The 21,615-nt window shown below is 53.2% G+C and overlaps 1 protein-coding gene across 1 annotated transcript in view; it reads left to right on the forward strand.

Annotated features, from left to right (window-relative positions):
• Positions 1 to 11,707: 11,707 nt before the first annotated feature.
• The window catches only part of SCUBE3 (signal peptide, CUB domain and EGF like domain containing 3), a 36,631-nt gene continuing 26,723 nt past the window's right edge, over positions 11,708 to 21,615 (forward strand). The window contains exons 1-2 of the mRNA XM_040616566.1: positions 11,708 to 11,810; positions 20,737 to 20,859. Coding sequence (XP_040472500.1) covers positions 11,708 to 11,810; positions 20,737 to 20,859 — 226 coding nt within the window. The remainder of the gene's footprint in view (positions 11,811 to 20,736; positions 20,860 to 21,615) is intronic.

Here is a 21,615-nt window from a genome sequence, read left to right on the forward strand (position 1 = left end):
CTTGGCAGCTTCTGCAAGGAGAAGGCGACAGGGCTCTGTGCATGTGATGCAGAGGTCATGTTTGCACATGCAGGAGCATCCACGTAACAGGTTCATCCCAACAAGCTCCTGCACCCATGAGCAGGGGCACAAAGAGGCTTTGGAGAGTGGTTGCTCTGCTCAAAGCCACGGGAAGGGGCAGGCAGGTGGCTTGTGCACAGGAAAGGAATGATCATGAGAAATAACACCACTAAAGCTCATTATGGGACCAGCCTGGCCCAAATCCTGTCCAGGAATTCCCCCCCCAGTGCCCCCCATTCAGCTTTGTGCAATGCCAGACCTGGCTTCTGCTCCTTTCTGATCCTCAGCTTCATGCGAGGAAGCTGAGGGTGGGGAAATAGCATTTATAGAGAATAAAACAGCACAGTTCTTGAGGTGACTTCAATTTGCTCTTGTCTGTCTCTGTTTCAGAGCAGGGCCCACCACTCCCAGCCTATAAATCCTGATCCCAGAGGAGGCAATTGTATGTATTTAAATATACATGCATTTGCCCTGCATTCATTTCCTTTCCCAAGTGGCTAGTGACATGAAGAATTGTAATAGCAGAATGTATTTTTAATGCATTTCCTGCAGATTTCTGCAAGGGAATCCAATTCCTGGGTGGCTTTAACTTGCCAGAAAGGCAGAAGACCTCAGGAACACTGGTAATAGGCAGGGTGGGTTTTTTTAATCTACTGTTTTAATGAGCTCTATCCATCTCTCTGATTAGATTAATCTCATTTATTTTAGCCAAGCCATCTATCTGAAATCCCAACAGAGGAAATTGGGATTTTGAGTCTTTCAGGGTGAGTGCTTGAGTGTCAGGGAGCAAACTCCATAGGGACGTTTCCAATTTGCCCTTTTATTGCCTCAGAAATTTGTAACCCTGATGATCACATTGGAAAGGGACCAGCCGAGCTGTGAACCTGTCTGCATCACTGACAGCATCAACAATGTGCCGCGGAGAGCCCGTGTGTCTCTGCCCCGGTTCAAGCAACTCCCCTAAGAAAGCAAAAACAGCCCAGTGGGGAGGACTCAGCTTTCCAAAAAAGCTCCCATTTTCCTGGCAGGAGCAGAGAGAGCTCCGCAGCTGGAGCATCCTCAGCAGTGGAATGGCTGCGCTTTTGCAAACCCACCAGCACAGCCCCACCAGGCACAGTGAGGCAGCCATGGATGGGGAGGGCCCACTTGTTCAAACAGTAATGCCTTCGGCAGTGGCCACAGCTGATGGAAGGGGAAATGGATTTTTTTGTTTAAAAGATGGCGTTGTTTTTTCAAGCCCGATGAATGTGAACGTCCCCATTTAAAAAAGAGTCGAACCGGCAGTGAAATTGGTCACTGTTTGCACACCCACGCGCCGACGGAGGCAGCTGAAAGCAAACTTCCTGGTGTATCCTGATCCAAATCACCTGGGAGCGGAGCTTAGAGAGCACAGTGCTTGCAAGCAGCCGCCCAGCCATGGCAGGCTCTCTTTGCAAAAAATAAACCCTGTCCCAACAGAAAAGGCAAAGCCCAGTTGGTGTTACAGCCCCCTTCTTCCAAAAAATGAGGGAATCCAGAGCCTACAGGCTTTGACTGTGTTAGAAATTCACCTTCTGGGAGGGAGGCAATTAGGGCGGAGGGCAGAAAGTGCTAGCAGGTGTTTTGGGAGGGTATGGAGAGGAGAGCTGGAGACAGGAGTTTTCCTCTGCCCTATCAGCCAGGAAAGCTATTTTTACAGGAGCTCCTGGGGCACCAGACAAGGTTAGGATTGTTTCTGTGCTGGATGCTGGTGTAAATATGTGGGCAAGCGGCTGGATCCTGTGGAGCTTGCAGCTTCCCTGCAGGCAAACGAAGTGGTGTTGTCCGCCTTGTCCAGGTGAGGGGATGGCTGGATGTTGGGGCTGTTGTAGCCCCCAATTTCGGTTCGTGAGTCCTTTGGTGAAGCAAGTGTCTGCTGCAGCAATGGCTGTGGCATGGATGTGCAAGGTGCTACGTGCCTGTAACACACCACATGCCTCACCGACGACTACAGCATCTGTTAATTCCCTCCTCTTAAGCCAGAGCATGATCTTTTCCATGAGACATCCCATATGCATGAGCTGGCTGTCACTGCCGCAGTCACGGTGTGTGTGTCCGAGCTGTGGGGAACTGGCCACTTTGAGCGAACCGTCACCCGTCCTGCCCAGCCGCCCGTGGCCAGCACCCCATTTCGGGGCATTTCAGACTCATCTCGTCATCCGTGTACTTAGGGGATGGGTTGGTGCTGGATAAACTGAGGCTTGGAGGGGTTTGGCTCATGGTCACGTAGGCAGCCTGGCCAGAGCCCAGGTGTTGTGGCTGGGAGACGTGCACAGAACTGGGGAGATGCTCCTTGTACCGTCTCACCCTGTTGGACACCCCCAGACCCAAAATTGGGTTCAGGCTCTGCATGCAAAGTGCTGGTTCACTGCCGGTGCCACTGGCTCTGGGTAATCCTTATATTTGCTGACTTTACTTAATTATTGCTCAGTGAAGAGCTCGGCTCTGGCGAAGCTGCGGTACGGGGAGGCCCAAACCACACACAGCGCTCAGGGAGGGATTTTGATCCAAAAAAAAAAAAAAAAAAAGTTCAAAGGTGTTTTTGGCTTAATGCGGTTTATCTAAATTGCTTTATGTTCATTAATCTGGATTAACACAAATGCTCTTGGAATGGCTGGCTGGGGAAGCGTTTGCTCAGCTATTCTTATGAGGACAGACTTTTCCAAAAGTGAAAAGTTTGAGCTGGAAAAAAGAAAAGCCAGGTCCTGCCTGGTGTTGAGTACTTGCGAGCCCTGTGAACAGAGGAAGGGTGTTTTTATCCCTGCTGCCCAAGTCCAGGGGGTCCCTTCCAGGGTCACCCTCAGCACCCACATACCCTAATGACTGATTGGCTTCCTCTGGCAGAGGATTAATCCCCCTGTTCTCACTGGGGTGATGTGAACCCCATTTTTGGCTGGCGTGCCGAAGTGGTTGGCACAATTAGTTAGTGAACTTCAAGGTAAATTGGAGGTCAAGCCCAGATTTGAAGGTGGTGGTGGGTGCGAGCGTGACCCAGGGAGCCATGTGATGTGGGCGACGTCCTGGAGAAGCAGGTGATCTCCCCGTCCTCTCCTTTCCCCAGGGCTGGGATTAGGAGAGATTTTACAGCTGAGTGGCCGGCCTTGTGTTAAGATTCGGTTTGCAATGGCTCAGTCCCCCCCGGGCCCCTTGTCAAGAAGGACTTTTTAGGTCTTTTATGGCCGTTTTGCTTGTCAGCAGGACGGTTCATGCCTGCCGGGGATCTGTCCCTGGGAGGGATCACCCCTTTGCGTCTGTAGGGACTTCCCACCTTGAGAACAGGCAGAGAAACACCCAGTGTAGAAAATGGGACTCATGGAAGAGGATCCCAAAGCCCAGCGCTTTGGAGAGGGCTGTCTTATCTTTGTGCATTCACCTGGCATCTGGGTGCACTTTCTTGCCCTGCAAAGGGCTTCTTGCGCTGCCTCAGGCAGGTCCTTGCACCCTGAAGCTCGGTTCCTCCCATGCGATGGGGAGAGCAGCCCTTCCCACCAGCTGCCTGGGTCAGGGATGCTTGGGTGCCACAGGGAGGGGACCGGAGACCCATCGGGGACCAACAGATCAGCTCCACGCAGGACCCGGCTCCGGCTCTCAGCAGCCACAAGCGGCAGCAGGAAAGCAAAGCGCTCCTGCCGAGCTGGGATGGAAGTTGTAAGCGGGACCTGGGCGCTGCCCAAAAACCAGGGGACTCCCTCCTCCCCCTGCCCCAGCGCAAACAGCAGATTAACAATTTATTTGACGTGTTGCGGCTGGTTAGTTTCTTCGCCTGCTCCCCTGATCAGAGGGAATAAATGTTGCAGTGTGCAATAATGTTCATTTCAGGTGAGGGTAAATATAGAAAGGAAAACCTGCTGAGAGCAAGCCATTTATTTCTGCGTTTGGAAGCCTCTGCTCATAAACAGTCAGTCATACCCATTTGGAAAATCCCAGCGTGGTTTTCTTGGCCATCCTAGAAGAACATTTACTTTCCTGTAGGTTAAGAAGTTCGTTTTAAATTAAAAAAAATAATAATGGCAACTCACTTCCAGCTGCCCTCGGGTGTTTAGGGCTTGTTGACACACTAAGGCCGCTCTGTTCTTGTGCGAAACTGGTCTGGTGCAGGATCACAGAGGAGATCCTGCAGGGCTTTCCCAGCTGGCAATGCTGGGGGAACCTTGTTCTTTGGGTTCCCCTTGTTCCTCTGCTTGTGCTGGGCTTGGGGTTTTGTCAGACCTTTTAGCCATGTGCAGGGTTAAGATACCCAGCTTTTGGAGGTGCTGCTGGGCAAGGGCGCAGGGAGGTGCCTGGGGGAACTCAAGAGCCCTGTGGCTCGGCAGCAACGCTCAGGAGGCTGGGATGGAGGGACGAACCTGTCGTGCTGAGCTCACACTGGACCAGAAAACCCCCAGAGGTTTTCAGGGGAGTGTGCCAAAGCCAACAGGACAGTGCGCACTGCAGGAGCATCCATCAGACAAGCCAACAGCCAGGGTAAGCCTGTGCCCTGCCGCTGCTGCAGCATAGGGGGGACACCCCAAAACAGCATCGCAGGATGGGGCTGAGGAAGGTGGGGATCGCCTATCTCAGCCAGGCTCTGTGTCCCTCCTCTATCCTGAAAGCAGCACCGAGGAACCGTGCAGGAGGGAGCGAAGCGGCCAGTTTGAATTGGATGGCTGCCCTGCGCCGTCGCTCCGTGGCTGGCCCGGCCGAGCAGGAGCCAGCTCCCGGCTCTGAAGTTTTCTGCAGTCAATAAGGGTCTCTCCGTGTTTTCCGACAGGATTTGGATTTGGCTCGGGTTTGCATTGGTTTCCGAAGGCAAGAGGCAGTTAAGTCTCTTGGAAGAATGAATTAATTAGCAAATGCCTTTGGTCAGGTCAGTGCCCTCGAGTAGTGTGCTTCATTCTTTAAAGCAATGCCTCTGCACCCAGGTAAGCCGCTCTGAAAGGCTTGTATTACCCTTAGTATTTTAAGAGCTATACATACATCATCCCAGAGGAACCCTTTTTTAAAAAAAAAAGAGAGAAAAAAGCCTCCCCCAAAACGCGGTGTTGACTCTAACGGTGGCATTTGTGTAAGCAACAAAATATTGACGCAGTTGGCTGGGGTCTGGCTGGGGCTTCTGGAAATAAACTGCTGCCTTGTTAAATTGTAGATGGAAATGCAAGTGGGAAAATGACTGACATCTTACACAAGGCGGGCAAATAAAATCGCTGCTTTACTACAGCGTGAAAAAACTCAGGAATTAATAGGTCTCCTTCTGCTCGGGGGTGTTGGATTTATCCCCGAGTAAGATTCATAAACTATTTTAAGGAGAGAAGTGCTACTTTTAAACACGCGCGTCTGGGTCCTGGAGTTAAAGTGGTGTCACTGGTGCCGAGTTAGCCCTTGCCTGCTCGTGGCATGCCAGCCCCAGGATCAACGGCAGGCAGAGCAGGCAGCCCCGTTCTTGGCAGATAGCGCTCCGGCTGAATATATAGACATATCAACACCTGATAAATGCTGGGAGTTTATTTTCATTAAGCATGATGTGTTCCAACAACTTATGTCAGAAATGCGTTTCAGGCCTCAGCCTGAACTCTGAGCTTGATTTTACCTGTGTGGGACATAAAATGCATTTAAAATAAAACACCTGCTCCAAAGCTGTGCCTGGGGTGAACTGGAAGCAGACGCACAGAGCATTGCTGAGTCCCTCTGGGGTGTGATTCAGCGCACCCCAAAAGACTCCTTTTGACTTCAGTAGCTGTGAGACCTATTATCAGGGTATCTTCGATGGGAAATAACAATTAACAGAGTTTTAAAGAGTGATTTATCGCTTTCCTTTCTACCCAAAGTCCCTTCCTTCTCCATCCACATCCCGACTATCTGCCACTTGACATACACATGCACATGGAAAAGCAGGACGAGATAAAAGCCATACGGAGCGTGCAGCCAGCCCGCCAGTGGCACGGGGTCCGACTCACCAGCAGCAACGACACCGGTGTAATTATACGTGCTCTAGTACGATTTCCCAGTAATTATTCTGGAATAAAAGCCTGCCTATTTCTGTAAGAGCTTATGTCACTTGGAAAGCTCTTATAAATTCAGCTGGAAAAAGGGACCCTTATTCTGGGATAAGTGTGGTTAGTGGTTAGCTGGGAACGGGGCTATTCCTGGCGCTGCCATCGACTTTCCCGGTGACGCTGGGTAAGTCACCTCACCTCAGCGTGTGTCACCTTCTCCTGCTGCAAACTGGGAATTACAAACAAGGGCTTTCTCCGCACGCAGCGTTTTGGGAAGCTTTGTGACACTGGAAAAAAGGTGTCACAGGGTGACAGGCAGTCATTTAGTGGGACTCGGTGCTTTTTTACCCACCTTGGAGGCATCTTGATAAAATTGTAGGTTGGGGAAATGAGGGATGTAGCCAGGAGCTGGTGATGGGGACTGGCTGAGTCGCTGGAGCCTGGGATGTTGGCGTATGACTGGGAATACAGTGTTTTCCTCTCCATTTTTAAAAATAGTCTATTCTGTTCCAAGTTGTAGACCACACCCCTCGTTAGGGCATCGAAACGTCTCAACCGCTGTTTTCTTGAGCCAGCTCCTTCCAGCGTGCAGCGGTGGGGTACAGTACCAGCATCAATCACTCCAGTGCAGGCTGCTCTGGATGCAGCGAAGAGGTCGGATCCTGCCCTGGACTGGCAGCATTGTGCCTCTGGTCCTCGTGGACCAGAGGGGAAGGGAAATCTCTTGATTCGCAGCATTGTGGCCTCTTCTTCCTCCAGTATCCCTGCCTGATGCAATAGCTGCTTCTGCAATCCCTAAGGTCCTTTATGGTCCATTACTTCTCAGCGGCTTCTGGTGCAGCCTCAGAAAACCCTTTTATCCCAAGCATCATGCGAAAATACATGCGGTCAGAGCTGAAGATGCGGCTCATTCATAGCATATGGCATTAAATTCATGCTGGAAACAGGGAAGTCTAGTTTCAAAGCTTTTTTCATTTGCATGGATAGCACAAGGTGGCTCACAAGCCAGAATTTGTCCACTTTGCTGAAGCGGGCACTGCCCATGGAGCGGATGGACCAATGTGCTGATGCCAAGAGGTGAAAGGAGAGTCTGCCCTGGTGCATTCCCACGACCTCCGTCCCTGCGTGAGCACTGGAGCGGGGCTCACTGCTGCTCTGAATTGGGCTTGAGCCAAGGAGGCAGAGGGGAAAAAGCTTTTTACAGCCCATTAGTGCTCCCCAGAGCTATTCAGCCCCTCTTGTAATAAAAGTGGTGGAAGCCACAGAAACATTACGGCTGGTCTGCAGAAGATGCCAGTCTGCAGAAAATGCCAGCTCGCCTCCTGGCTCCATGTCCCTTCCCAGTGGCTTCACTGGAGCTGCTGACCCTCCCGGCAGCCCCGGCTGCTGGAATTCCCTCCGGGAATGCAATAACAAGCTGGCAAGGGCTGGTCCCCCGGCCGCCCCGAGCTCCCTCGGCAAAATGTACATGGGAGGGTTCCAAGTGCAAATGTGTGTGTGCTAATGGGAAATGAATTGCCTCTTGCCCCGAAGCCTTGCAGCTTGAGGAAAACAACGCAGGGTCTAGGAATGACCTCATATCGCCTCCCAGGGAATGTTTTGCCAGATGAAGGGGGGAGAGGCAGCATCAAGACAGCACAATGTATGTATCTCTCTCCCTGTGTAAACATCTCTGTAGCTGCAGAAACCTCTTAAAACCCCGAATGAGAGGAGAACAGCTGCTTTGATCTGTGGATGTGGTTGTTATTTTCTAAGTGCGGATAAGTTCTTTTTTTAATTTTGCTTCAAATTAAAAAAATGCCTGTTGTGATCTTTTGCTTTTATTTCTTGGCTAGGGACCGGAGCAGGGTGCAGTAAATTTTCATTACTCCCCATGTAACCGTTTCAGCATGGTTGACAATTCCTTGCCGGCTCTTCAGCGTCGCAGCACAATGGACCGAATCTTCTGGCCCTACATGAAGCCAAAGCAAATGGATTTTGCCCAGAAGTGCACAACGGGGAGTGGAGGCAGCGGGGAGGAGAGTCCTGCCACCTCCTTCCCTGCCTGAAATGCACGCGTGCACACACACACACGCGTGTGCACACGAGGCTTAGGCTGGCAGGGTTGTCCCAACGCCTTTGAAGGGCTCCGGAGAGGGCTCCCAGGGACGGATCCGTGCCAGCCCCGCGCCATGGCAGCAGGAGCTGGTAAGGAGCCATTCAGGGCCGAAACACCGGGCTGTCTTGCAGGTGATTTAAGTGTGATTCATGGCCCTCCCTCCGGATTCCCTGTGTGATCTCAGGAATCTCCATCTGCCTGTCTTTCCCCATCTGCGTGCCGGGCAGGGGGATGGCTCTGCGCTCACAGGGGCACCGCAGCATGCACAACCCTGGGACCTCCATCAGCTCTTCTTTGCTCAACCAGGGGGCATGCTTTTGGAAGAAAGTAAGATTATATATTTTATTAGGGAGTTTCTGAACATCACCAGCTCACCCCAACCCTGCTGCTTTGCTGTGGTGCTTCACAACCCCGTTGGAGGCACGAGACATGGAGCTCAGCCCCTTCGCTCCCCGTGACATCGGCAATGCTGCTGTCAGAGGACCTGCCTTCAAACGTGAGATCCACCCCCCAGTGGAAGGCACTGGTTTAACTGGGAGCACTTGGCTGGAGATCTGTCCCTCCTGAAGCAGTCCAGGCGTGTGCGAGAAGTTTGCTCGTCCCCCTGTGCCATCACGTGGCTGCCCGGTGTTTTGGCGTTTTGATTACATACGATACTGTGTATTTAAGGCTGGTTTATGGGTGTTTATACTAATGCGTAAACCTGTAATTTAGAAGCTCGGTTATAAATCAACATTGCTGAAGATCTTGTCCCTTGTGCCTTGAGATCGGTCTCCAGATTTAGAAGACAGGTTTAGAGGGGGGTGGGGTGGGGAAAGGAGGACTGTTTAGTTTTTGTCTGGTTATGATGATAAAGGATCACAGGATGGGATGTGAGCATGTCCCGCTCATAGGTGCGGCAGCTGGACACAGGGATCCACCAGCGTAAGTGAGCAGAGAGTTTCCATTTTGACTCTTACAGCAGCCGTAAGAGAGACTTGTGTTTACACAGCAGATCCCAGCCCCGAAAGAAATGCGGTGCCACGGCTGCCGAGCCGATGCTTGTGGGAGGATGGTGGCATCCCACGAGCAACATTCTCTGCTTGTGCCAGGACCTGGCTGTAAGGACCAGAGCCCCTTCTTGCTCGGCACCACACACAAAGAGGAGCGAGCAGCTTTCGTCCCCAGGAGCTCCTGGCCCAGGTTGGGGCTGACAGGAGAGCCAGGAGACATGGCATTCCCTCTGGTGGGTCGTGGTCCTCTCCTGATACATCCTAATGATGACACCTCTGCATTCATGTTTTTATATAGAAGATTTGTTTATAACTTTAATAATAATTTTTGCACCTTTTCCCCTTTCCAGGCTACCCTAGAGCCTGGCTGTTCTGGGGATGGTTTTATATTACTGGTTTGATTCAATAGCATAGGGAGATGTGCTGTGAGGTATTGGGGCTGGTTGTGTCCATGCAAGTGCTCTTCCGCTGGATTTCATACCCAAGTGGGCCATGGCAGAGCCAGTTGTCCCTGTTGAGAAGCCCCTTTGAGCTGTGGTGGGCTGGAAGCTGCCTCACCCCGAGCTGCCAGCCCAAGCAGTCAAGAGCTGTGCAGACTCTCCTGGCTCCGGGTTCCCCTGTGGCCACCGTGTGAACGTGAATTTGAATGTTGGAGATTTGTGTTGGGTGTAACGGGCATGTCTGTGCATCTGTCCTTCGGCTGATGCCAGCCCTCCTGCTCCTCTGGAGAGGAGTGGGTTCCTGCATGGGTTTAGGACCCTGACGCTTTGCGTGGGGCACCCACTGGCAGCAAGCAGAGCTGTGTGGGTGCAGGATGGCTCTGCAGGATGGGGAGGAAGAGCCTTGCCCTTGGCCTCTGCCTTTGGAAAGACCCGGTGTGTGGGTGAGCTCCTGGTTCCCATGCCTGCTGCTCTCCTGGGCTGGCGGCACTGCATCTGACCTGGCTAAAGCAGACCTGTTCTCGTGAACCTCCACCCTTGGGGACGGTCCCAGTCCCATGAAAGCACCCCAAGGGCTGTGGGTTTTTGTAGGAAAAGCCTAACTAGACCCAGGCACCACTCTGCACCCTCCTGCCCGGCATCTGTCCCTCCCCTCCTCTCTGCAGCAAGGCAACAGCGGGTACCTTGGCTTGGCTGGATGTTTTCCATCACCTCCAGCCCCTTTAATTGTATCTCTAAGGGTTATTAGGACAAAAGGGGATACGAGGGGCTGCAGGGGCACCGTGGCAGGCTGGGAGGACCCCATGGGCAGGATGATCCCATGGACAGGATGATTCCTTGGGCAGGGGGTTCATGGGACCTCACGTCCCTGGACAGGTGGAACCACTGCCACACCGTCCTCCGGGCCCACTCGGGCTCCCAGCCTCATCCCCCGCTGCAGTTCCCTGGCTGGCAATGCCTCTCCTGGCTCAGGGAGCAGAAACACCCTGGAAAAGAGACAGTGCCAGTGGCTCCCAGCGCTGGGATGGTCACGGGGTGTGGCAGAGGGTCCCCCTGCACCCCCAGGCTGGAAGAGGCTCCTGCAAGCAAACAAAAAAACCCACCCTGAATATTTCAGAAAGGTCTTTTTCTTCCCCCCTCCACCCTTATTTCCAGTCCCCCCTCCCAATTCTCCCTTGCGAGCATTGCTCCCCTCTGGTCCTGTTTTCCACCAGCCCAGCACCCCAACAGCCGCCAAGCCCAGCCAGGTCGTGCTATCTGCAAAGTCTTTTTTATTTTCATTTTTTTTTCCCCTTTGATATCTATTTTTCCTTCCCCTTTTCTTTTCCACCCAGTGCCTTTTCCCATGCCATACGCCTCCCCCAGCTCCCCCCTCCCCTGGCCACCACCCCAAGCCCTCGGCCGGCCGAGGGGCTGCGAGGTGCGGGGTGGGTCTGGGGGTTGCGGGGGGCTTTGCATTGATGCATTGATCGCCCATGGTCTCCGCCTGACCTCCCTGCTCCCAGGGAAGCAGTCTCCATGGCTACTGGCCCTTCTCCTCCAGCGCAGACTGTAAATTCCTGCAGGCAAAGCCCAGCCTTGGGGGTGCGAGGGGGGGAGCCGGGAAGGAGTAACCAAAGCCAAATAGAAAGAAAGAAAGGCTGGGAGAAAGGCTGGGAGAAAAAGGGCGTTGCTTGGATGGGGCTCTCCTTTCCACTCCCCTTTCTCAGGTCCCCAGCACCAGGGCAAGGCGCCTGCTTCCCCCCTCCAGCGCTGCTGCTCCTGCTGCTGCTGCTCTCTTGCAAAACTGGAATTGGCTGGGATTATTTAAGGGAAGAGAAAAAAAAAAAAAAAAAAAAAAAAAAAAAAAGGAGAAGGGATCAGAGCAGCCGCCAGAGAGAGGGCGGTAGAGTCCACTTTCCTCCAACTGCCCTGGGTCTCCTTCCCTCACTCTCTCCTCTTTAGCAACACCAAGAGCCCCAAACTGAACCCAGAGCAGCTTTTTCCATCAGTTCAGTTCCCTTCCCTCCCTCTGTCTCACACACGGCAAGAAGAGAGCCCCTTCCTCCTCTTGGTTTCCCTTCGCATGCTCAGCCTCTTGTTTCCTTTAAAGCACTAGAAATCCCCCCTTCTTGCCCCCACTCCTCCATGCAGACTGGGATTGCAATGGGAGCTTTGCAGATTGCTGGATTTTCCATCCTTTTCTTTCTCCTCCACTCTGGAAACACGCTGGCAAATAAAGCCAGTCAAGGTAAGAGAAAATCTTCCCAGCTTGAAGGTTTGCTGTTTGATGTGTGGGTTAGGCAGCCGGACCTCCTCTTTAGATTTGGGATTTTATACGCAGGCTGGAGAAATTAGCAGCAATAACAACAAATAGTGGAGGGGGGTTTAAACGCTGCTTGCAGATATTCTTGCCTACTGCCTTTGATTGGGATTGGGATTTTGTAAACTCTTGAATGAGTTGCATTTCTTGCACTTTTTTTTTTTTCTTATGGTTTGGACTCTTATCTGGAGACAGGGGGGTGCAGAGGCAGAAAATTGGGGTGGGCAAACCAGTCTGCACCCATCATAGGGAAAATGTTGCTGTTTGGAGGGGCCTGGGGGGGCTTTGCTGGTTTTGGGGTGGCGGTGTCTGTGGGATGGGGATAACACCCCCGGCGGTGCGGGAGAGGAGGGCTCCGTTGGGGCTGGGCTGCAGGGAAGGGACGGCGGAGCGGGTGTCTAATGCGGGGAGGTCGCATCTGCGTTTGTGTGTTTTACACAGGCGCGGGTTGAATCTCAAATGTTGTGCTATAGGGCTGGAAAACTTCGGGTAGGTGAACACAGCCAAGCCTGAAAAAGACGGGAGCTCTTTCCCTATCTCTAGAAAAGAGAGGTATGTCCCATCATTATCAACTTCAGGCTTTTCTGTTTCACCACCCCCATATCGAGCCAGAGTTTCCCCTTCACAAATGTACACATGTAGCTTTATGTATGGTCTATCTATACCTTAGGTTTTCTGTAGCACCTCTATATTTAGCTCAGATTTTTTTCTATACACACACGCAGGAGTGCGCGCGCACACACAAACACACACAGCCCTATGTGCATGATCCTGTTGGCTGTCTTAAAGGGGTTTTTTCTCCTTAATTCACCACTATCTATACAATCTGTTGGTTTTTCTCTTCCCCCCGTCCCCCCCACCTCCCCTTTCCATAGCGCTTAACAGTATGTAAGATTTATCAAAACCAGCTTTGGCTCTTGCTATTGTAGTAGCTGCATGTTTATGCGTACGGCGAGATTAAATAGAGTGTGAATGAAATATAGGAGCACAGGATACATTTAAAGATCTCTTGTCGGCGTATTTCAGCCACGCGCGTGGTTGCCCTGAGCCCTGTCACCGACAAAGTTAGAAGGAATTTCAAGGCTATTGTCTTATCTGCCTTAAAGTGTTTTTAAAACAATAGGCAACTTTTCAGGCGGGCAGTCTGGGCAAGCACGGGGAGATTTTCCAGGGCAAAGGTTTGGTAAGAAAGCAACGTAAGGCTTTATGATTTAGGCATAGAAAGGAATGCTTAGGTTTTTATCCCCCCTCAAATTATCTTGAGTGTATGCATTGCTTTCATTTCTTATCATAATATTTATTTATTAAGGCCTTTTGGTTTCCAGTTCCATTTAAGCCTGAGCCAGAATTGCATTAAAATAGCAAAGTAAAATTCCATCGTGCAGAGACTTGACAGATCCCTTCGGGGAAGGAGAGGGGTGGAGTGGGGGTGGAGAGAGGTGAGCTCAATCCTGCGCCGGGGTACATCACCCGCCATATGCCTGGGACGGTGCTGGCTCCTCCCGGCCCCCGGCAAAGGCACCGAGCAGAGCCAGGGGGGAGTCTGGCCACTCTGCAGTCGGGGGGGTTGTAATAGGGAGTTAATCCTTGCAGCTGCTGCTGGGGTTCTCTGGGTGGTGAGGGGGGGGTGGCTGCTGAGGGGTGAAGGTTGGTGCCCGCAGGGATGCGAGGGCTCTGGGCAGGGGTGGACCCGCTCCTCTTTGGATGGGGCTGAACTCATGGACCCGGCATCATCGATGGCAGATAAAAACGGTACTTTTACTAGGAACCGACTATCACCCATTTTTCCGCGTGTATAAGCGTCACTGAGTTCTTCGAAGCCACCCTTGCACCTGGGGCATGCTTCTAGGCTATTTCTGAAAAGCATCAGGCATCGCCTCCACATCTGTGAGGTGATGCCCCAAGGATGGGGTGCACATCACCCCTCCGCCCTGACCGAAGCCTTTGCCCTTTCAGGGAACAGCCACCCTTGCCAGGTGACTGTCACAGGCTGGGGACGGCTCCTGTGCTGTCGGATGGACTTGTTTTGCTGTAATAACGTAGCACCGTGGGTAGAGCTTGCCGACTCGTTTCTCGTGCTGAATTATCACAGAAAGTTTAGTCTGTAGGGAAGGAAGGATTTAGCAGAGCCACCCGCCGGGCCCAGAGAGTGTCTGTCAGAGGACCTGGCTCTCTGGGGGTTTACTGGGGGACTTGGTTTAGGGCTAGGAAAGCTTTCAAGAGGAGAACTGACAATATAAGTCCAAATAAACCCAGAGAGACGCCCGACGTGTTCATCTGGGATGAGGTCTCCCTGTGGTCCCCATGCCAAGCTGCCCCAACGGCCCCAAGCTGCTGCCGACCCCATGGCTCCCCTGGTTTTTGGACAGATAATGCCACCCCCAGTGCCACCCCATCATCCATCTCACAGCCTGGTGGGCAGAAGAACCGGTGCCCTTGCCCATTGTCTGCTGGCACCGGTCTCTTCCCGTGCCCTGGGGAGGATGGAGCCCAAGGGCTGGCAGATTTGCACCCTTCTCTCCTACCAGGCACCACTCAGATCCAGCCTTGCCCCCCGTAACTGGGGACACGTCCCAGGATTCACCACTTCTTCCTGCAACCAAATTGTGCATCTCCTCGGATGCTGCCAGGAAAACGGGCCCGAGAGGGAGATGCAGCGTCACCCCGGGGGACCTCAGCACCCCACCTTGCAGCCCCTTGGCACTCCCGCAGCCACAGTCACCCACCCAGCGCAGGGTCCTGAGTGGGACCACGGCCCCAGCGCAGTTCGATGGTCACCTGTGGGTAACACCAGCCCTTTTGGCTGGTGCTGTGCGGCTGCCCCAGGACGGAGCTGGGTTCGGTGGATGCACCTGCAGAGCCTACGCTGCCAGGAATAATTTTTTTCTTTTTTAATATTTTTTTTTTAGGAGTCTAAAATTTTCCAATTGCAGTGTGGAGATGCTGTTTGATTCCCCTCCCATCTCTGCTGAACCTCCTCCCCCTTGGCCTCTGCTTTCCTCCCTCTCATGCATTCACAGTGTGCGACTGTTGTGCCTGTCCCCTCCACCCCTCTGAAATATGAAATGTAAAACTGTAAGCATTTCAACATACAGCAGTTCAAAGGAGATCTTTGACTGAGGGCGTCTAACATGCCTGTACCGAGATTAAAAAGGGGAGGGGGGGGGTAGGAAGGAGGGAAGAAGACTTTTTTTGTAACTGCCAACAGGAGTATAAATATTCAGACACCTTGAGTCTTCCAGAGCGGAGATGTATTGCTGTCTCCAAACTGCTCAGGACTCAGGAGTTTTTGCTTTTTTTTTTCTTTTATATAGATTTTTCCTTTGCAGATGGTCACACTGGAGTAATCCATTTAGGAAAAAAGTATGCATGAATAACCTTAACCTTCACTTTCAAAATTATAAGTCCCCCGAGAGGCTTTAGGAGAAGCCTGGGATGGCAAATAAAGTTTGCTCTGTCTCGCGGTGCTAGAGGAAGCCCGGCCGGCTGCATTTTGGCGAGGCCGTCTTCCCCGCTGGAGATCTTGCGATTGTTGCTCCCAAAGCTGAAAACAAACACATTTTTTTAAGGCAAGGCTTGGTCAGCCTGAGAAGCCAAAGGAGCAACAACAGCAATGACGATTCCCCAGGGAGATGAACACGCTGATAGCGTGGAGCATCAAACCCTCCTTGGAGAAATCACTGCTGAATTGAGCCAAAGCGACCAGGGTTGGCACAAGGAGGTGGGCTGAGGATGGAGGGAGCATTGCCAGCCTAGGGGATGCAGGATCTGCTGGTGGTGGATCCTGGGATCCATCAGAATAATCCTGGCTGGTGCAGGGGATGGGGACCTCAACCCGACTCTGCCCTTGTGGGAGTGGGAAATGATGAGGGGGGAGGAGGGGAGAAAGCCCCTTCTGGGGTGTTGCCAGCTTTGAGGAAGCAAAACCCAGGCAAGGGATGTAGAGTAAGGTCCAGATATGGGGGTATGGGGCCACCAGGCTGGGAACCCCCCAAAGGTCCTTGCTGCTACTTGTGCATCCTTGTCCTTCAGCAGTGCTCCGTTGTTCTGCAGGGCCAAGTGCTGTAGCTCTTATCTCCTGGATCCCACCTGCTTTCGGGAGAGCTGGGTGGATGTGTGGGACATTGTGGGGCTGGTACAGGGGTCCCCATCATGCAGTACGATGCAAACATTCCCTCTGACCCGACCCAAGCGTGTGTACCCGCGCAGGGACCGCTGGCATGGCATCCCTGGCACGGCATCCCCGGTACAGCATCCCTGGCATGGCAACAAGCCATCACCGAGCACCTGGGTTAGGATCTTGAGTTCAGATGACACATCTTTGGCCAATTTGCAAAAAGCCACTCCGCAGAGCATCTTCCTCCCCTCTCGCCAGCCCTCCCTGTGGGATGCCACTGCCCGCAGCCGTGCCCTGCACCCGTCTCGCCGCACGAGTCACCCTCGCAAGCTCCCCGGGTGAACAAATGATTAATAAACTGCACCACAGTGTCTGAGGTGGTTATTAATACCCTGGTAAAAAGAGCTACTGAAGTTATAAAGCTTTAATTTGGCATTAAGGCCGAGTGGAAACTCCGCGTGTCTGCCAACAGCTACACACACATCCCTATACAGACAGGCTGTTAATATATATGCCTATATAAAAATAAAGAATAAAATTAATTTGAAAGAAAAAGCTGAAGCGCTTGCAGAAGAGAGAAAAAGGATGGTGGTTTTGTTTGTTTAGGGGGTTTCTGGCAGGTTTTCTCTGCCCTGTCTCGGCCCCGTCCCCAAATTTATTGGGATTTTCAGCCTATGGATAAAACCATCTTGTATTATTATTTTTAAAAAAAAAAACAAAATAAGGAAGTGAGGAAAGAGCCTCAATCCAGGCTTTAAAAATATACGAGCTGTTGCTTTATCCCCCCACTCACTTTCACATTTCGCTGGCGGCGTGACACCGCAGAGCAGGGCACAAATATGGGACCTGGGTGCCCGCAGGCTCTGCCACCGCCTCCCGCACCGGCCTCGGTCACAGCCCTTCGCCTCGCCAGTGGGTGCACGCCAGTCCCGGGGGGGTTGGTTGTCCCCCTGCTTTTGGCACGCTCGAAATGGCAGTGGCGTTGAAACTGTCTGCCTCCGCTGCCTTTGAAATGGAGAATAAAGCTGCAGCTGGAGCGGAACGGGGCCCAACAGCCAGCGCTGGAAAATCCCACCCACAACGGAATAAAAAACATTGCCCGAAGCGCGGGGCGAGCGCCACAGCCTCCTGCCCTTTGCCGCAAACCCCCCGGCGCGGCGTGGCGGCGATGCCGAGGATGCTCTTGCCCTCTGACGGGCCCTAATTAGCCCCAAAGCGCAGCAGGACGGGGAGGTGGGGCTGGGCAGGGAGCGGGAACCGCTGGACGTGGGCAAGACCTTGGGTCCCTGGCAGCACTTGGCGTCTTCAGCAAAATTAAAGTTCCTGCCTGGCACAAAATCCCCCAGTTCTGGGGATTTGGGGCATGATGCACCAAGTTGTGCCAGCCAGTTTGGCTCACTTCAGGCAACTTTGGGCAAAAAGGGGCATCTAATTATTTGTGCAAGAAGGGGAGCAAGGGGCTGTAGGGATGCAGGGATGCAGGCAGTCCTGCCTGGCAAACCCCTCAAAAAAACCCACCGGGATTCAGAACTTGGACTTCAAAAGGTCCCTGCGAGCAGGGCAACGGGCCGGGCAAACCCCAGCGAGGAGTGTGCAAGAGCAGAAAGGGATGGGAACATCAATAAGGATTTTTTTTAAAAAAAACCTGCTCTTCGCTTGGCTTGAAAATGAAATCCCTCGCACCTTGGCGGCAGCTGGGAGCACCTGCAGCACGGCCGCAGGCATTTTTTGGGGTGGAGAAAATTCTCCTGCGGGAAAAGTGGGCTGTCCCAATGGCAAACCTTCCCTTTCGTGGGAAAATGCCGCTTGTCTTGACAAAAAAGCAAAAATTTAGTTTTTCAGAGGGCTGTTTTTCAATTCACTACATCATTGCTGAAGGATACCTCTTAGGAGCCAAAATTTCAGCATTCTGAAATTAGGATCTTTGCCAATCTTGGGATGGCTCCTGGAGTGCTGAAGAGGGTATTTATTCACTCTTCACACACACACACACACACACACACACACACTTTCTTCCCCTTTTTTTTCCTTTTTTTTTTATAATCCTGTAACCTTTCAGAATGTGTCCAGCTTTGGAAAAATTACAGAGTGGCAAATTTATAATGTTTTCTTTTGTACTTTTGCTGCTGTGTAATCTTTCCAAAGTTAGAGAAGTTTTGAAGTTACAGAATGGAAAGAAAAAAAAAAAAAAGATAGAAAAAAAATAATAATACATGTGCGAGTGGGAAAGGCATGGCATTGTGTTCTGCCGTGCAGACACTGTTCATTGTCTTGAGCTTGAGGGCACAGGAGAAAAAAGAAATAGAAAATAAAACCCCCCAAAAAGTGAGATTTCTGGCAAGAGGCTGGGAAAATTTCAGTGATGTGAGGTCTGATGGATGCTTCATGTTTTGGGTGGTTTTAAGGGCAGGAGATGGGTGTCGAGGAATGGTCTGTACTGTCTGGGTGCTGGCTCTCACCTGGACGTCAGGGTGGGTGCCTGGGTGCTGGGACCCGGCAGCTCTCCCCTTGGCACCGCTGACTCGAAGCATCGAGATGTGATTTATAATGCAGGGGGGAGGCGCTGAGGGGGTCTCCAAACCACGTGGGGTCAGGACCAGCATTTGCAGATTCAGGCGATCTTGGACTCGGCATCAGCGTCGTTGCTGTCACATCGCTGCCTGCAAAGTGGCGAGTGCTCCGTGTCCCCCATGCGTGTCCTCCCACCGGTGCCGCATCCCACCCAAAACCCCAGCGAGGGGTGCTGGAGCCGGAGGCAAAGCTGCTGCAGGCTGTGATGCCGCACTCACCGGCGATGGAGCCACTTTCGCCGATGACGAAAGGCTTTTTAAGCCTGAAAACGTGGTTGGGAAGGAGTGAGCTCTGCACTCCTGTGGCTTTGGCAGGTTTTTTTCCACCAGTGATTATTTGCACACACTTTTCAGTCTGTAGGACAGGGCCTTTGCAGGTGGGTCAGGGGTGCGGTGGGGCAGCCGTGCCCCAGGGTGGGGATGGGGTTTGCAGCCAAATGTGTGGTTTGGCTGGGGAGGAACCAACCCAGAGCCACGCTCAGCTCCTCGAAGGGACAACAGCCCCCACCGAGTCCCCACGGGAACGCTGGCACAGGGTGGGCTGCGAGCTTCTCCCCGGGGATGCCATCTGGTGCTGGGGTGGTCGCACTGTGGTGGCAGTGTGGCTGGTGCCAGGGGTGCTGGAGGTGACAGTGCTGGCTAGGAGAGGGGTACCAGTCCCCCGTGCGATCCCTCCGTCACCCCCACCGCAGTGGGTCAGCCTCCAGCTGGTGATTAATGGCCCAAGGGAGGCCGTGGTGGCCGCGGGCCATGGCTAATGTCAAATAACAAATATGAATGCGGGCTGTAAATATTTATACAATGTGCAGGCACGTGCCGCCTCCCTGGTGCAAAGTCAAAGCTCTCCTGCCCCTGGCCGGGTGACTCACATCTCCCAGCAAAAAACCACCGGGGTGGCCGGCAAAGGGCTCAGGCCAGCGCTCCTGTGGCCGTGACCCCCCTCTTGGAGGGGCTGGTGGGGCTGCTGCCCGCCTGCGGCTTGCAGGGATGTTTCATGTCTTTGAGGAGTTCCTGGAGCTCTTCACTTCTTGGGCCTGCTGAAAAACAGCTTTTTAAAGGCAGCTGAGAGCCTTGTAGCCTGCGGCTCCTCTTTAGGGGGTACAGGGATGCTGGAGGGTCCCTCAGATCCTCCTTCCCTGGTGAGACCCTCCCCATCCCAAGGGGAGGCAGTGGAGGTGGACCCCCCCAGGAGCAGCACTGATGCTCCCCATGTGTCTGGGGAGTTAGATGAGGGAGCCTGGGGTGCTGTGGGAGCCCTGCCCATACCTGAGGGGCTGCAGGTGATGCTCAGCCACTGCCTCCCCCACCCCGGGGAACCCCAGCTGCCTTACACCACTGCCAGGCATTGACAGCCGGAGAGGGGGATGTGCCCGCTCTGGGGCACCCCACCTCCCTTATTGCCTGTGTGGGGAAGGCAGAGGGCAGCCAGGTGAGCAGCCTCTTGCTCAAAAACCTCCATCCCACGGCCTCCTGCCATGCCAAACCCTCAGGCATCACCACCTGAGGCCATCACCAGCGTGCAGTGCCCTGGATGTGATGCTCTGGGTACCACAGCGCTGCATCCTGCCTAAGTGGCTAAGGGGCAAAGGGGGATGGGGGGGACGTGGATTTTGGCTGTGTCCCCAAGGAAGCCTTGATGTTTTTCCCAGTTCTCCCTCCTGCTTCCCGCTCCCGGCTCCCAGGTTTATTTAGTGCGGTCCCTGCTAATTCATGCACATTCCTCTGCGCCTAAGAATAGAAAGCGATGACGATTATTTGGGTGACTGGTCGGCTCAGGAAGCGGCTAATTGGAGACAGAGACTTTCACCTCTGCCTGGGCTGGCTCCAGCCTGGACTACGGGCACCGGAGCTGTGTTTCCTATCATCAGACACATGAAGGGGTCAGGGAGTCTCAGGGTGGCTTGTACGAGAGTGGGGACACAGGTTGTGCTGTTCGGGAGCGTGTCCCACAGCGAGCCCATCACCTGTTGCATCAGGGCTGGGTCCAGCGAAGCCACTGAGGAGCACAGCACCAGTGTGGCTCCTTCGAGCCTTTCTGGTTCGTGGGCCAGTTGAAGAGCCAGAGGGCTACTTGGTTTCATCACCTGGGGTGGTGGCTCCTGTGGGGAGATGGGGTAGAGCTCCCCCCAGCTCTCTCCATCGCCCCCCCCTGCCTCTCCCCTCGCAGATGTGGACGAGTGCGTGGAGGGCACCGACAACTGCCACATCGATGCCATCTGCCAGAACACCCCCAAGTCCTACAAGTGCATCTGCAAGTCCGGCTACACAGGCGACGGGAAGCACTGCAAAGGTAGGCACGCCGCCGCAGCCCCAGCCCCTCCGCCTGCCACAGCCCCAGTGGATCGCCAGTGATGTCCCCAGCCCTTGCAAAAAGGCTGCTGGTTTACCCCAGCCCATTGCTAAACCTTTTATTCCCCTTTTCTGCCCCAAAATCCTGGCTTCGTGACCCTGCATGGCGTGGGGATGGAGGAGAATGTGACTGTCCTTGCTGGTGGCGGTGGCAGCCGTCATGGTCCCTCCCCTGCTCTGCAAAGAGCTGTATTTGCAGACGGGGGCTGCCCAGTCCCAGGGTGGGGCGGGTCACCTGGGGCTTGCTTTAAACAAAGTTGAACTTTTTTTCCTGCAGGATTTCCAACCCAGAGGCTGCAGAACTGGGTTAGCAGATAAAACATGAGAAGCTTAGAAATAAGATGTAGGATAGAAATGATATAGATATCGATGTAGATGTAGATATAGGTGTAGAAGTAGGTGTAAATGTAGATATAAATGTAGATGTAAATGTAGATATAGATAGAGGTATATGCAGCTGAGTAGGGCATGGAAAGAAAACGGGCTCCTGGGAGGAACAGCAGCGAGAAAGCAGGAATGGGGCAGGGGAAAAATTCCCGGCTGTGCTAGGAGTGGGTCCGGGGTCAGGATGGGCTGAGTACAAATAACAGAGGGATTAAAGCGCGCTCCAGGCACAGCAAGGCTTTGCCATGGAGACCAGCTGCTCTGCCCACGACCCTTGGGGAATCCCGTGTGAGTCCCAGCATGCTGCCCTGTG

This window comes from Falco naumanni, chromosome 17, assembly GCF_017639655.2.
Source record: "Falco naumanni isolate bFalNau1 chromosome 17, bFalNau1.pat, whole genome shotgun sequence".
In the NCBI taxonomy this organism is placed as follows: Eukaryota; Metazoa; Chordata; class Aves; order Falconiformes; family Falconidae; genus Falco; species Falco naumanni.